Source organism: Pongo abelii, chromosome 20 (assembly GCF_028885655.2).
Source record: "Pongo abelii isolate AG06213 chromosome 20, NHGRI_mPonAbe1-v2.0_pri, whole genome shotgun sequence".
Lineage (NCBI taxonomy): Eukaryota > Metazoa > Chordata > Mammalia > Primates > Hominidae > Pongo > Pongo abelii.
In genome coordinates this window covers 12939914-12956749 of record NC_072005.2, presented here as the reverse complement: position 1 = coordinate 12956749, position 16836 = coordinate 12939914, and the positions used below count along the sequence as shown (strand labels likewise).

At 50.4% G+C, this 16836-nt stretch overlaps 1 protein-coding gene across 2 annotated transcripts in view; it reads left to right on the top strand.

Annotated features, from left to right (window-relative positions):
* The first annotated feature begins 1892 nt into the window (after positions 1 to 1892).
* Positions 1893 to 16836, top strand: part of SYCE2 (synaptonemal complex central element protein 2) — a 21234-nt gene continuing 6290 nt past the window's right edge. Inside the window, exons 1-2 of one of the 2 annotated variants that reach the window (XM_009252858.4) lie at positions 1893 to 2656; positions 3562 to 3677. In XM_009252858.4, the coding sequence (XP_009251133.2) occupies positions 2642 to 2656; positions 3562 to 3677 (131 nt within the window). In that variant the 5' untranslated portion in view covers positions 1893 to 2641. Of the gene's footprint in view, positions 2657 to 3561; positions 3678 to 4162; positions 5482 to 16836 lie in introns of those variants that run through there. The other variant, XM_054539865.2, reaches the window with a different exon arrangement.

Sequence of the window (16836 nt, the reverse complement as noted above, 5' to 3'; positions counted from 1 at the left end):
GAGGCTGAGGCAGGAGAATGGCGTGAACCTGGGAGGCGGAGCTTGCAGTGAGCCGAGATTGCACCACTGCACTCCAGCCTGGGCGATAGAGCAAGACTCCATCTCAAAAAAAAAAAAAAAAAAAAAAATTAGGCCGGGTGTGGTGGCTCACGCCTGTAATTCCAACACTTTGGGAAGCCAAGGCAGGCAGATCACTTGAGGTCAGGAGTTCGGCACCAGCCTGGCCAACGTGGTGAAAACCCGTCTCTACTAAAAATACAAAAAAAAAATCAGCTGGGCATGGTGGTGAGCACCCATAGTCCCAGCTACCCCGGAGGCTGAGGCACGAGAATCGCTTGAACCAGGAGGTAGAGGTTGCAGTGAGCCAAGATTGTGCCACTGCACTACAGCCTGGGTGACAGAACAAGACTGTTCCAAAAAAAATACAAAAATTAGCCAGGCATGGTGGCAGGCACCTGTAGTCCCAGCTACCTGGGAGGCTGAGGTGGGAGAATCACTTGAACCCAGGAGGTGGTGGTTGTAGGGAGCTGAGATGACACCACTGCACTCCAGTCTGGGCCACAGAGTGAGACCTGTCCCCAAAAAACAGAAAACAAAAATTAGCTCTGCATAGTGGCTCATGCCTGTAATCCCAGTTACTCCAGAGACTGAGGTTGATCACTTGAGCCTGGGAGGTTGAGGCTGCAATGAGCTGTGATTACACCACTGCACTCTAGCCTGGACAACAGAGTGAGACCCTGTCATTAAATACACATTTATGTGTCTAAATAAACACAAGTACCCTGGAATTTTGCCATTTCCATCAAATCTGAACTTTGGCTGTGTAGGGATGAAGAGAAAGCTTCCTTATTGCCCTCTGAAGTTTCACTAAAAATTATTGACAAAAGGCAGATTAATAAGAGAAAATGAATAGGAATGTATTTGATCATAGTGTTACCTGACAAGCCTTCAGAATGAAGACCCAGAGATATAGGGGAAACTTGTTTTGTTTTGTTTTGAGACAGAGTCTGGCTCTGTTCCCTGGGCTGGAGTGTAGGGGCGATCTTGGCTCACTGCAGCCTCAGCTTCCCAAGCAGCTGGGATTATAGGTGCCTGCCACCATGCCTGATTAATGAAAAGTGTCTTATGCTTAGGTTCAACAGTTTGAACACCTAGGTAGAAATTTGATTGGACAAAAAGGGTTTGTCGTGGTTCATGCTTGTAATCCTGACACTGGGAGGCTGAGGCGTGTGGATCACTTGAGGCCAGGAGTTTGAGACCAGCCCTAGCAACATGGAAAAACCCCATCTCTACTAAAAATACAAAAATTAGCTGGGCATGATGCATCTGTAATCCCAGCTACTTGGTTGGCTGAGAATCGCTTGAACCCAGGAGGCCAAGGTTGCAGCGAGTTGAGATCTTGCCACTGCACTCCAGTGTTGCCTGGACAACAGAGCAAGACTCAAAAAAAAAAAAGCCGGGGAGGGGGTGTTGTCTAATACTAATAGGCTGAGTGGGGAAACCCAGCAAGGCCTGTCTGTCTAGATTCTTCTTGGAGTCTCAGGAATGCATGCTCAGAGAGGCCAAGAAGAATCTAGATAGATAGGCCTTGTGTGGGGCAGAAACTTCTTTGAAATGGGGGTCTTATGACCTACAGTCAACAGGGTAGATCAGATAATTTCTTCTTTTTTTGACACAGCACTTTGGGAGACCAAGATGGGAGGATGGCTTGAGCCCAGGAGTTGGGGATCAGCCTGGGCTCAGCACAGAGAGATCTCATTTCTACAGGAAAAAATATATATAATTTGTGTGTGTGTGTATATAATTTTTTTTTTTTTTTTTTTTGAGACAGAGCTTCACTCTGTCACCTAGGCTGGAGTGCAGTGGTGTGATCTCAGCTCACTGCAACCTCCGCCTCCTGGGTTTAAGCAATTCTCCTGCCCCAGTCTCCCGAGAAGCTGGGACTATAGGCGCCCGCCACCACACCTGGCTATTTTTTGTATTTTTAGTAGAGACAGGGTTTCACCCTGTTGGCCAGGCTGGTCTTGAACACATGACCTCAGGTGATCCACCTGCCTCGGCCTCCCAAAGTGCTGGGATTACAGGTGTGAACCACCGCGCCCGGCCAGAAAAATATTTTTAAATTAGAAGGGCGTGGTGGATGACACTGGTAGTCCCAGCTACTCAGGAGGCCGAGGCAGGAGGATCGCTTGAACCTGGGAGGTCGAGGCTGCAGTGAGCTATGATCACATCACTGCACTCCAGCCTGGGCAACAGACCAAGTTCTTGTCTCAAAAAAAAAAATTGTTATGGAGAATATTTTCCAAGGCAGAGTGGATAAAGTTAGAAGCACCGAATAAATACAGGACTCTGAGATCCCTATAACCTGGGCGCCCCGTGGAACCGAGGAGCCTCACAGGGGCACACAGGCGCACCCAGAGCGCACCCTCCTGTTCCCCAGCGGCGCCGACTGCGCGCGCAGCTCCCGGACCGCGAAACTGCTGCTTAACGGTCGGCCCCGCCCCGTTGGTCGCGCAAGTTCTCAAAGGGGGCGGGGCCGGGAGCACGCGTCACAACACACTCGCGCGCGGGAGCGGAGCTGGCCAGGGGCGGGGTCGGCGCATGCGCAGAGGGTGCGAGCTTGAAGGCGGGAAAATACGGAATGGAGCGACAGGGAGTACGCCGCGCTTGTTTCCTTCGCGCGCGTGGGGCGGGCGGACAGACAGGCAGGGAACGGCTGCGATCCCAGCCTTCTCCAGCGGACCCGCGCCCGGCCGCTTGTCCTGTGCCATTGGGGCTCCCTTTTATCAGGCCTAGCCCCAAATTTCCTGACTGACTCAACCCGGCCCTGACTGACGTCCTGACCGGTCTGATTTCCACACATGGCGCGTGGCCGGAACGGAGTAGAGAAAGGCACAAACACCCACGCACCGAACCAGTTTCTTTCATTTCTTTTCTTTTTCTTTTTTGAGACGAAGTATCACTCTGTCGCCCAGTCTGGAGTGCAGCGGCGTGATCTCGGCTCACTGCAACCTCTGCCTCCCGGGTTCAAGTGATTCTCCTTCCTCAGCTTCCCGAGTAGCTGGGATTACAGGCACGCGCCACCACGTCAGCTAATTTTTGTATTTTTAGTAGAGACGGAGTTTCACCATATTGCTTAGGCTGTTCTCGCACTCCTGACCTCGTGATCCGCCCGCCTCGGCCTCCCAAAGAGCTGGGATTACAGGCATGAGCCACCGTGCCCGGCCTCATTTCTTTTCTCCTACCTCTTTTCCTTTCTCGAAGGACTCCAGCCAACACACATACCAGTTAGGAGCCCAGGTCCCCCAGTTACATTCCCATAGCCCTGCCCTCACCTGGCCCCTCTAGGTCTGGTATCGAGGTGTCCCCTAGGGACAGAGTGTCCTTTCACCCCACGCCCCTGCCCTCATGGCACCTGCCCCAGACCTGCCTGTCTTTCCTGCGGGTCCCCACCGTCCCGCAGCAGCACATCAAGGTGACCAGGGTTGAAGGGTCGGCAGGAGGGCGATCTGTCCATTCGTCATCCTCCCTCCTTGGCCTCCCTCCTGACTGTGCTCGCAGGTGGACGTGCCCCATGTGAAATGCAAAGACCAGGAGCCGCAGCCCTTGGGGGAGAGCAAGGAGCATCTGCGGTGGGAAGAGAACTGCGAGGAGGAAGCTGGTGGAGGGCCAGCTAGGTGAGGAAGACCCCAGCCCTATGGGTCCACACGAGCCCCTGGGTCCCTCTCATTCACCCTTTTCTTCCCCAAGGCTATGCCAGTGTCTGCTTCTTTTTTTTTTTTTCCCCCTCCTAACACAATGTCTTGCTTTGTCACCGTGCAGTGGCATGATCACGGCTCACTGCAACCTCCACCTCCCAGACTCAAGTGATCCTCCCACCTCAGCCTCTGAAATGGCTGGGACTAGAGGCGGGCCAGAATGTCTGGCTAATTTATTTAAAAATATTGGCCAGGTGCAGTGGTTCACACCTGTAATCCCAACACTTTGGGAGGCCGAGGCGGGTGGATTACCTAAGGTCGGGAGTTTGAGACCAGCCTGACAAACATGGAGAAACCCCATCTCTACTAAAAATACAAAATTAGCCGGGCATAGTGGCACATGCCTGTAATCCCAGCTACTCGGGAGGCTGAGGCAGGAGAATCGCTTGAACCCAGGAGGTGGAGGTTGCGGTGAGCTGAGATGGCGCCATTGCACTCCAGCCTGGGCGAAAAGATCGAAATGCTATCTCAAAAAAAAAAAAAAAAAAAAAAGCCAGGAGTGGTGGCTTATGCCTGTAATCCCAGCACTTTGGGAGGCTGAGGGGGGCGGATCACAAGGTCAAGAGATGGAGACCATCCTGGCCAACATGATGAAACCCTGTCTCTACTAAAAATACAAAAGTTAGCTGGGTGTGGTGGCGCACGCCTGTAGTCCCAGCTATTCGGGAGGCTGAGGCAGGAGAATTGCTTGAACCCCAGAGGCAGAGGTTGCAGTGAGCCGAGATCATGCCACTGCACTCCAGCCTGGCGACAGAGTGAGACTCTGTCTCAAAAAAAAAAAAGAGAAAAATTTAGTAGGCCGGGCACGGTGGCTTACACCTGTAATCCCAGCACTTTGGGAGGCCAAGGCAGGCAGATCACGAGGTCAGGAGTTTGAGACCAGCCTGGCCAATATGGTGAAACCCTGTGTCTACAAAAATTAGCCAGGCATGGTGACAGGCACCTGTAATCCCAGCTACTCAGGAGGCTGAGGCAGGAGAATTGCTTTAACCCGGGAGGCAGAGATTGCAGTAAGCCAAGATTGTGCCATTGCATTCCAGCCTTGGTGACAGAGCAAGACTCTGTCTCAAAAAAAAAAAAAAAAAGTATATATATAGTAGAGGCTGGGCGCAGTGGCTCACGCTTGTAATCCCAGCACTTTGGGAGGCTGGGGCTGGCAGATAACTTGAGGTCAGGATTCGAGACCAGCCTGGCCCACGTGGTGAAACTCCGTCTCTACTAAAAACACAAAAATCAGCCAGGCGTGGTGGTGCACGTATGTAGTCCTGGCTACTCAGGAGGCCAAGGCAGGAGGATCCCTTGAACCCAGGAGTTTGAGACCAGCCTGGGCAACAGAGGGAGACATATCTCTCTGGAAAAGAAAGAAAGAAAGAAAGAAATCAGTGCGGTGTGGCTGCACACACCTGTGGTCCTAGCTACTTGGAAGGCTGAGGTGGGAGGACCACTTGAGCCCGGGAGGTCGAGGCTGCAGTGAGACATGATTGCTTCACTGCACTGGAAGAGCAAGACCCTGTCTCAAAAATAAATAAGTGAATAATGTGATTTCAACTGGTGGCAAGTAAGTGGAATGAAGAAACAAAATATAGTAAGGAGCAAGTAGAGTGACAGGGACCTTAGAGCGGCTGAAGAACTCTGAAGAGGTCACATGAGAAGGGGCCAGCCAGGAGGCATTCTGGGCCCAAGCCTTCCACGCAGAGGGGGTCACAAGAATGAAGTCCCTCAGGTAGGAATAAGCTTGATGTGTTCTCAAAAGAGCAAGAAGGAGGCTGATGTTGGCCGGGCGCAGTGGCTCAACCTGTAATCCTAGGACTTTGGGAGGCCGAGGCAGGCGGATCACGAGGTCAGGAGTTCGAGACCAGCCCGGCCAACATAGTGAAACCCTGTCTCTACTAAAAATACAAAAAATTAGCCAGGCGTGGTGGTGCATGCCTTTAATCCCAGCTACTCCGGAGCCTGAGGCAGGAGAATTGCTTGAACCCGGGAGGCAGAGGTTGCAGTGAGCCAAGATCGCACCATTGTACTCCATCCTGGGTGACAGAGTGAGACCCTGTCTCGAGAAAAAAAAAAAAAAAAAAGAAGACTGATATGGCAGTATTGTGATTGGCAGCAGGGACACTCCTGTTCTCCAGACAGACATGCTCATACCCTCCTGGTGTTTGCATCTGACCAAGCACCAACACGGAAGAGATCATGGTGCTGGGAGACCTTTCCCCTGTGGGCAGCCAGCTGGGAACGGGGAGCCAAGGAGGGTGTCCTTGTAGAAGAGATGTTGAAGCAGAAGGTGTGGGCAGGGTGGGGAAGGAGGGGTTGAGAGAAGAGCTCGTGCGAAGTCCCTGCTTGTGGCATTTGGGGAGCTAAAGGAAGGCCAGTGTGGCTAGGTGAGCGAGTAGGGTACAGGGGTGAGTGCAAGGGGAGGGCTGCAGAAGGGGCCAGGTTATGAGGCATTTTGTGGGCTACAGACTTTATCCTAGAGGTTTTTTCAGTAACAGCTTTGAGATATAATTCATATAGCATACGGTTCACCTCTTTTTTTTTTTTTTTTTTTGAGACGGAGTCTAGCTCTGTCGCCCAGGCTGGGGTGAGGGGGTGTGATCTTGGCTCATTGTAACCTCCCCTTCCCAGATTCAAGCAATTCTCCTGCCTCAGCCTCCCGAGTAGCTGGGACTACAGGCACGTGCCACCAAGCCTGGCTAATTTTTTTTTTTTTTTTTGTATTTTTGGTAGAGACGGGGTTTCACCATGTTAGCCAGGATGGTCTCAATCTCCTGACCTCGGGATCCGCCCGCCTCGGCCTCCCAAAGTGCTGAGATTATAGGCGTGAGCCACCTCGCCTGGCTCACCTCCTTGAAGTGTATGATTTGATTGCTTTTGGTATATTCAGAGCTGGACAACCATTCTCATAGTCAACTTTAAAACATCTTCATCACTCCAGGCCAGATACGGTGGCCTCCCAAAATGCTGGGATTACAGGCGTGAGCCACTGCATCTGGACTTCATCTTTTCAATGGCTGAATAATATTCCACATGAGTCTACCACATTTTGTTTATCCATTCATCTGTTGATAGTCATTCGGGTGGTTTTCACTTTTTGGCTATTATGAGCAGCACTGCTATGAAATCCATTTAGAAAAGTTTGTGTGTGGACATGATTTCATTTCTCCTGGGCATACTCATACCTAGGAGGGGAACTGCTGGGTCACAGAAGTGACATGCTCAGGTTCCTGTTATAAAAAGATACGGCTGCAGGCCGGGCACGATGGCTCACGCCTGTAGTCCCAACACTTTGGGAATTCGAGGTAGATGGATCACCTGAGGTCAGGAGTTAAAGACCAGCCTGGCCAACATCGCAAAACCCCGTCTCTACTAAAAATACAAAATTAGCCAGGAGTGGTGGTGCATGCCTGTAATCCCAGCTACTTGGGAGGGTGAGGCAGGAGAATCGCTTGAACCCGGGAGGCGGAGGTTGCACTGAGCCAAGATTGCACCATTGCACTCCAGCCTGGGCAACAAGAACAAAACCCTGTCTCAAAAAATATTAATAAAAAAATATGGCTGCTTTGTAGAGAATGGTTGGGAGGGAGAATGTGTGGATGTAGGGAGGTCTAGTGGGAGGCTTCTATGGGGGGGTGTGGGGGGGTGGCCTTTAGCAGGGCAGATGGAGGAAGTGCCTTGTGCCATGAGGCACAGGAAGGGGATGAGGGAGGATGTTTCCCGGCCATGATGTACTGGGGCCAGCTCCTACCGGCTTGCAAGAGCCGATTCTACACATCTCTTCCCAACTTGGCATTTAGAGTCTTCATGTTGGTAGCCTGAAATTGGCTATGGTGGGAGGCTCTGCACCACGGAAACTGGCAAACACTACAAATCAGGGCTTCCCCCCCATCACACAGCCAGTTGCTAAATGCTTACAAGCATATCACTGCTGTCTGCTTTCCAGCTTGTGGTGGTTTCCAGTAGGTGGTGGCTTCTCTGGCAGAGACAAGAACATGAGTTCTGTGTTGTCCTTGTTTATCTGAGCCACTTTCGGTGGCCAGGGACATCCACATGTCTAGGATACAGTTCGACTTTCTGACCGGAACTCGGGGTGGGGTGAGGGTCTGGAGATGGTTCTGTGGGAGTCACTGTTTCAGCAGCAGCTGTGGAATGAATGAGCTCACCTGGAGAAGGAGTGAGAGGAGGGTCAGGACAGGGCCCTGAGGACTCCAGGCAGAAAGCCAGCTTCCCTCTCCTCGCACATTCCTCTGCTGGAAAGCAGGCCACACGTGAAATGGTTTATAGGTGTGTGCTATCAATTGGAGACCAAAAAAAAGGGAAGCAATGGTTGAAGTCGTTTGTTTGCTAATACATTACTGCGGAATAGCATGTTTAGACCAGGATCTGTGTAGTGAAGAGACACACACCGCTGCAAATCATTTAGAGACTTCGAGGAGCTCCACAGGAACTCTGGGCCAAAAAACAGATGGATTAAAACCAGTGCAGGGGCCAGTTAATAGATCTAGCAGCAGATACTCAGCAACATGATTAAAATGTTAACACGTTTCCAGAGAGAAAAGGAGAGGTTGAGGAACTGGCTCATCAGCTTCCATTCAAATCTTCCCCCTTCCTGGCTGTACTTCAGCAAAACATTGTTTTGCCTAAGCGCCAGAGATTCTGTTGTGTTCCCCCCTTGAATGTTTGATTAGCTTGCCTCCTCTCCCGGGACTGCCACCCGCGGTGGTCATAAGTGGCTGGCGGATTGTTTACTTGTATATCTGTTAGAGGCCACGGAGGGAGGGCCCCACCAGCGGGCGGTTCTGGCTCAGTCGCCTGCCAATCACAGCTTTACCTGGAGCGAACAGATGGTCTCTTCGCTTAGACCCATTTCCTCCGCAGCTCCTGGGCCCCCTGCCAGCGTGGGCCCTGCTTAGGAACTATGTCCTAATCCTCGCAGCCAAATTAGGGACTTCTTAGAAGGACAGACCATAATAGATGAACGCAGCGCTGTGTTCACAGCCCCCAGCCCACTGCCCAATCTGGGCGCAGGCCATGCACACCCGACGTGCTGTGTTGGGCTGACTTGCATTCTCTGGCCTTGGTCCAGGGTTCGGCAACAGAAGCCGGCCTAGGAACCGGGAAAGCCAGCAGAGAGGACACCACGTATTTTGTTTATTAAAGTTAATTGGTGAATGCAGGCCCAGGGAAGGCTATGATTCATTAGCATCCTGATTAATATGCAGCTGCTGAGTATAAAGAAAAATGAAATCGAAAGGGATAAATCCCCAAAGGAGAGGTTGGAAAAATAAAGAAGCTCTCAGCAGACATCTGATGCAGGCCTTTGTCCTACCATGAAACTCGAATTAGCTGAATTCAAGTTATTTATTTATTTTTTTTACTGTTTGCTTAGCTGCCATGAAAACCGGTTCCAGCCTCATCCCTTGAGCCTTAGAAAGGAGCAGCTCTGAACCATTAGCAGCTCAAGCAGGTTGTGAACAATCACACAAAAAGAAACACCTGGTGCTCTCATTGATTTTAATTTTAGGGTCTGAAACTGTTGAGAGCATCCAGGAGAGGCTGAGACAACAAGGCGAACTGGATACGAGGAGGTGTGGGAGCCCCAGTGTCAGTGCTGCATTCATTTAGATATTCAGCAAACTGATGAAGCCTTTGGGGTGCTGCAAAACAAATGAGTAGGGTGTAGTCTGCACCCTCAAGGTGTCGTGCGCTGGAGGGGACTGATGTTCATAAACTGGCAGCTTTGTGACCAGCAAGGCCTAGGTGTAGCGGGGGTAGAGAAGCAAAAGTTCCAAATGTTCCATTATGAAGGAGGCAGGAAGGGAAAGTCATTCCAGGCAAAGGCTGACATATTTGGGGAAATTGTGGTAGGTCCCCAATTGCCGCAGATGGAGGGGCTGTAGAAAACAGTAAGGCTAGATCGGGCTTGGTGGCTCACGCCTGTAATCCCAGCACTTTGGGAGGCCAAGGCGGGCAGATCACGAGGTCAGGAGTTTGAGATCGGCCTGGCCAACATGGTGAAACCCTGTCTCTACTAAAAATACAAAAATTAGCTGGGTGCAGTGGTGGGCACCTGTAATCCTAGCTACTTGGGAAGCTGAGGCAGGAGAATTGCTTGAACCCGGGAGGCAGAGGTTGCAGTGAGCCGAGATCGTGCCACTGCACTCCAGCCTAGGTGACAGCAAGACTCTGTCTTAAAAAAACAAACAAAAAAACCCAGTAAGGCTGCACTGGGCACTGTGGCTCACGCCTGTAATCCCAGCAATTTGGGAGGCTGAGGTAGGCAGATCACCTAAGGTCAGGAGTTCAAGACCAGCCTGGCCAACATGGTGAAACCCTATCTCTACTAAAAATACAAAAATTAGCTGGGCATGATGGCAGGTGCCTGTAATCCAAGCTACTCAGGAGGCTGAGATGGGAAAATCACTTGAACCCGGGAGATAGTGGTTGCAGTGAGCCGAGATCGTGGCACTGCACCACTGCACTCCATTCTGGGCAGCTGAGCGAGACCTCGTCTAAAAAAAAAAAAAAAAAAAAAAAAGGCAAAAGTTAGCCAGGCATGGTTGGTGGGCACCTGTAATCCCAGCTACAGGGGAGGCTGAGGTGGGAGAATTGCTTGAACCCAGGAGGCGGAGGCTGCAGTGAGCCAAGATCATGCCATTGCACTCCAGCCTGGGCGAGAGTGAGACCCCTTCTCAATAAAAGAAAAAAAGAAAGAAAAACAAAAAAACCCATTAAGGCTGGAAGAGAGGGTGGAGGCCAGGGCCTTGGAAGGCCTTGTATGCTGTGTGAAGGAATTTAGACTTGATCTTGTGGCTGGTGGGGACGGTTTTAGGCTGACAAACAGGAGTAGGAAATCAGATTACAGTGTAGAATGTCATTAGGGGCTGACACCGTGGCTCACGTTTGTAATCTCAGCACTTTGGGAGGCCGAGGCAGGATTTTTTGAGGCCAGGAGTTTGAGACCAGCTTGGGTAACATAGCAAGACCTCCATCTATACAGAAAAATTAAACAAAATTTAGCCAGGAGTAGCAGTACCCGCCTGTAGTCCTAGATATTCAGGAGGCAGAGACGAGAGGATCACTTGAACCTGGGGGAGTTCAAAGTTGCAGTAATCGTACTGATGTACTCCAGCGTGGGCAATGTAGCAAACCCTGTCTTCAAAAGAAGAAAAAAGGGTCAGGCCAGGCGCAGTGTCTCACGCCTGTAATCCCAGCACTTTGGGAGGCTGAGACGGGCGGATCATGAGGTCAGGAGATCGAGACCATCCTGGCTAACACGGTGAAACCCCGCCTCTACTAAAAATACAAAAAATTAGCCGGACGTGGTGGCGGGCGCCTGTAGTCCCAGCTACTCGGGAGGCTGAGGCAGGAGAATGGCATGAACCCGGGAGGCAGAGCTTGCAGTGAGCTGAGATCATGCCACTGCACTCCAGCCTGGGGGACAGAGCGAGACTCCGTCTCAAAAAAAAAAAAAAAAAAAAAGAATATAAAAGGTCAGGCGCGGTGGCTCATGCCTATAATCCCAGCACTTTGGGATGCCAAAGCAGGCAGATCACTTGAGGTCAGGAGTTTGAGACCAGCCTCGCCAACATGGTGAGACCCTGTCTCTATTAAAAATACAAAAGTTAGCCAGGCGTGGTGGCGTGTGCCTGCAGTCCCAGCTACTCAGGAGGCTGAGGCATGAGAATGACTCGAGCCCGGGAGGTGGAGGTGGCAGTGAGCTGAGATTGCACCACTCCAGCCTGAGCGACACTCCAGCCTGTCACTCCAGCCTGAGCGACAGAGTGAGAGTCTGTCTCAAAAACAAAATAATAATAACAAAATTTTTTACAAAAGAAAAATAAATAAGTAAATAAAATAAAGGTCACTATGGCCTAGTTGAGAAGTGAAAGTTATAGAGCTGCTAATGATGGTAGATTTAGAGACATTAAGAAGGTAGGGCCAGGCATGGTGGCTCACGCCTGTAATCCCAGCAGGGGATTACAGCTAGGGAGGCTGAGGCAGGTGGATCACAAGGTCAGGAGTTGGAGACCAGCCTGGCCAAGATGGTGAAACCCCGTCTCTACTAAAAATACAAAAATTAGCCAGGTGCAGTGGCGGGTGCCTGTAATCCCAGCTACTTGGGAGGCTGAGGCAGAAGAATCGCTTGAAACCGGGATTTGGAGGTTGCAGTGACCTGAGATCGCTCCACTGCACTCTAGCTTGGGCGACAAAGCAAGACTCTGTCTCAAAAATAAATAAATAAAAAGGCTGGGCGCGGTGGTTCACGCCTGTAATCCCAGCACTTTGAGAGGCCGAAGCAGGCAGATCACTTGAGGTCAGGAGTTTGAGACCAGCCTCGCCAACATGGAGAAACTCTGTCTCTACTAAAAATACAAAATTCGCCGAGTGTGGTGGTGCATGCCTGTAATCCCAGCTACTTGGGAGGCTGAGGCAGGAGAATCGCTTGAACCCGGGAGGCAGAGGTTGCGGTGAGCCGAGATCGCGCCATTGCACTCCAGCCTGGGCAACAAGAGTGAAACTCCATCTGAAAAAAAAATTAATTAATTAAAAATAAAAATTAAAAAAAAAGAAGGTAGAAATGAGGGGATTTTGAGACAGGATGCAGAGGGACAGAGAGAAGCTGGACTCTAGGCTTGCTGCTAAGTTTTGAGCTTGGGAACCAGGTGGCTTTTTATGTCATTAACTAAGGGAATGGAAGATGAAGTCAGGTTGCCTGGGAGATGACGCTTTTGGTTGTGCAAATGTGGAGTTTCAGATGCCTTTGAGACAGCCATGTGGGGAGGCTGGGAGGTTTCATATATTCTTGGGAGCTCAGGAGAGAGGCATGGGCTGGGATGATAGAATTTAGATGATGGAATCCAAAGTGTGGATGGTAATGGACTTGCAAGTCATTTATTTATTAGCAGCACATTTATTGCTTCTCTCATGAGGGGTAAATACTGAAGATACAAAGATAAAGGATGGCCCTGGCCCTTCAGCAGACTACAGGAGGAGGCCAAGGAGTAGACAGTGAAACCGTAGGTGCTGTGTGCACTTAATCCAGCCAAGGAACACTTTCTGGAGGAGACAGGACGTAGGTGGGAAAGGGGACTGTTCAGGGATCCCATGCTACGGGAATGAATGCATTTGGAGAATAACAGCCTGTGCATTGTGGAATGGTGGCTGGGATATTAGCTGCAGGGGCCAGCAGGGAGGAGGCATGGAGGCCTCACTGCAGAGCAAGTGTGTAATTGAGGGTGTCTGGCAAGAAGACAGCAGAGGCCCAAGCACAGACCCCTGGGATACCACATGTCGGGAGTAGCAGGGAAGGGTGGTCAGCAGTGCTGGCTGCTGCCAAGAGGTCAGCATGTTGCTCTGAGATGTCTACCGGTCTAACCACAAGGTCATGGGGACTGTGGTAGGAGCTGTTTCATTTGAGAACCGGGGGAGGAACCTGATTACAATGGACTGAAAAGTGAATGGGGTAAGAAAATAAGCCCAGGATGGCCGGGCGCGGTGGCTCACGCCTGTAATCCCAGCACTTTGGGAGGCTGAGGCGGGCAGATCACGAGGTCACGAGATCGAGACCAGCCTGGCTAACACGGTGAAATCTGTCTCTACTAAAAATACAAAAAATTAGCCGGGCATGGTGGCGGGCGCCTGTAGTCAGTCCCAGCTACTCGGGAGGCTGAGGCAAGAGAATGGCGTGAACCCGGGAGGCGGAGCTTGCAGTGAGCCGAGATCATGCCAGTGCACTCCATCCTCGGTGACAGAGCGTGACTCCGTCTCAAAAGAAAAGAAAAGAAAAGAAGCCCAGGGTGAGACTCTCTCTCTCTCAAAAAAAAAAAAAAAAAAAAAGCCCGGAAAATGTAAGCAGCTCCTTCTAGAACCTTGGCCTTAATGGGGAGGAAAGAGGGAGGTAGCTGGCTGGGGGAGACCGGGTGGAGAGGGGAGGGGTGTATATGTGTGTTGTGGTTGTTTTGTTTATTTGAAACAGGGTCTCACTCTGTCGCCCAGGCTGGAGTACAGTGGTGTGATATCATCTAGGCTCCAGTATAGTGGCATGATCAAGCTCACTGCAGCCTTGACCTCCCAGGCTCAAGTGATCCTCTCACCTCAGCCTCCTAAGTAGCTGGGACTACAAGTGCACGCCACCACGCTCGGCTAATTTTTGTGTTTTTTGTAGAGATGGGGTTTTGTCATGTTGCCCAGGCTGGTCTCAAAACCCTGAGCTCACGATTAACCTGCCTTAGCCCCCCAAAGTGCTGGTATTACAGGTGTGAGCCCACTGTGCCTGGTTGAGATAGCTGAGATTTATTTTTCTTTATTTTATATTTTTGAGATGGAGTCTCACTCTGTCGCTCAGGCTGGAGTGCAGTGGCACGATCTCAGCTCACTGCAACCTCTGCCTCCCAGGTTCAAGCGATCCTCCTGCCTCAGTCCGCCTAATAGCTGGGATTACAGACACACCACCATGCCTGGGTAATTTTTATATTTTTAGTAGAGACGGGGTTTCACCATGTTGGCCAGGCTGGTCTTGAACTCCTGATCTCTGGTGATCTACCCGCCTCGGCCTCCCAAAATGCTGGGATTACAGGTGTGAGCCACTGTGCCTGGCCGAGATTTATTTTTGTAAGTTATCAGTCACCTGCTTGTGGACACAAGAGTGACCTGCTGCATTCAGGAACTGCTCTGTCCACACCTACAAGGCTTGGCCTTTCAGAGCTGGAGGACCTCAGAGGGCGACGAGGAAATGTAAGATCCAGGAGGGGAGTGGCGCCTGAGTGCCTTAGTAGGAAGCAGGATACCAGCTGGGAAGTCAGGCCTTCTGGGTACAAAGCCCAGCTCTGCCACAGACTGTCCTCCACCTTGAGAAGGTGGTGTAACCACTCTAAGCCCATGTCCTCAGCCATAACGTAAAGAGAACAGCAGATGACCCGAGTGTGGTCGTGAGGATGCACCAAGACAAGGCACGTGACTTAGCTCAGTGCTGGGAACATGGCTGAGGAAATGTTAGCTGTGACTCAAGAGGGGCAGCTCTACCTGGCCAGAACCGCTAACTGATCAGACATCAAACAGGTCAAATAAACCAGAGAATCAGAAGAAGAAAAAATATATCTTAATTTAAAATACCAATGGGTTGCCTTATCAGATCACATTTTTTTCCATAAACTTCATTCACAATGCATTACCCACAATTTTCAGTTGTTTTAATTTATTTTAATTTAATTTAATTTATTTATTTATTTTTGAGACAAAGTCTTACTCTGTTGCCCAGGCTAGAGTGCAGTGGTGCGATCTCGGCTCACTGCAACCTCTGCCTCCCAAGTTCAAGCAATTCTTGTACCTCAGCCTCCTGAGTAGCCAGTATTACAGGCGCCCGCCACTGCGCCCGGCTAATTTTTTGTATTTTTAGTAGAGATGGGGTTTCACCATGTTGGCCAGGCTGGTCTCGAACTCCTGCCCTTGTGATCCACCCACCTCAGCCTCCCAAAGTACTGGGATTACAGGCTTGAGCCACCACGCCCGGCCCCAGCTCTATTTTTAAAGCAGAGAACAAGGCCTTGGCAGAGCAATCTATATGCAGAATTTTCCTAGATTTTTATGATCTTTGCTTCAATTTTCGTTCTCTCTCCCATACCCAACTGAAGTTCCATTTTATTACATTGAATATTATGAAGTTACGTAACATTACATATTACTCAACATTTTTCATTCTGTTTAGCTTTTTAGACAGCTGTCACTCTTCTGCCACTATTTCACTTGTTAACACAATATTTGAATTACATAATTACAGTTACATGTACAGCATGGGACCAACAACTTTTTGTGTGTGCGCATTTCTTTAAATGCTCTTTAAATATAATTCAACAGGTATTTACCTCACCTGGTGGGAGCAAGGAGGTGCAGGTACACTGTAGCCCCAGGCGGTCAACATCACCCAGTAGGTTGGGAAAGGGATGCAGCAGGTTAATGACAGGAAGGTCACTTAAGAAAGCATCAGGCTAGGCGTGGTGGCTTACGCCTGTAATCCCAGCACTTTTGGAGGCCCAGGCAGGAGGATCACTTGTCAGGAGTTCGAGACCAGCCTGGCTAACATGGTGAAACCCCGTCTCTACTAAAAATACAAAAATTAACTGGGTGTAGTGATGTGCACCTGTAGTCCCAGCTACTCGGGAGGCTGAGGCAGAAGAATGGCTTGAACCTAGGAGACAGAGGTTGCAGGAGATTGCCGATTACATCAGTCAGGCGCAGTGGCTCATGCCTGTAATCCCAACATTTTGGCAGGCCAGAAGTTTGAGAGCAGCCTCAATAACATAGTGAAGCCCAGTCTCTATTTAAAAATTTTAAAAATTAGCTGTGCATGGTAGCACATGCTTGTAGTCCCACCTATTCAGGAGGCTGAGGTGGGAGGATCATTTGAAACTGACACTGCAGTGAGCTATGATTGTGCCACTGCACTCCAGCCTGGGCAACAGAGCAAGACCTGTCTCTATAAAAAAAAGAAAATAAAAAAGAAAGCATTGGGCTGGGCACGGTGGCTCACGCCTGTAATCCCAGCATTTTGGGAGGCCGAGGCGGGCGGATCACGAGGTCAGGAGATGGAGACCATTCTGGCTAACACGGTGAAACCCCATCTCTACTAAAAATACAAAAAATTAGCTGGACGTGGTGGCGGGCGCCTGTAGTCCCGGCTACTCAGGAGGCTGAGGCAGGAGAATGGCATGAACCTGGGAGGCGGAGCTTGCAGTGAGCCGAGATCGCGCCACTGCACTCCAGCCTGGGCGACAGAGTGAGACTCCGTCTCAAAAAAAAAAAAAAAAAAAGCATTGATACTATTATTGGTATTCCAAAATTCCAAAGGAGCAAGTTGGTGTCATAAAATAACAGTGGGCTTTGGGGACAGACAGACCTCCTTAGTCTGGAACCTTGGGCATATTTAGTCGTGCCTCTTGGTCTGTTTTCTCAGCTATAAAATGGGGGTGCCATTCTCATCATTCAGGGTGTGTGTGTGAATGGAATAACCTAGGAAGCATGCCTCGTGTCACCCATGGAAGGCAACAACGCGGGTCCCCTCCCACCATGTAGCTCTCTCAGATCA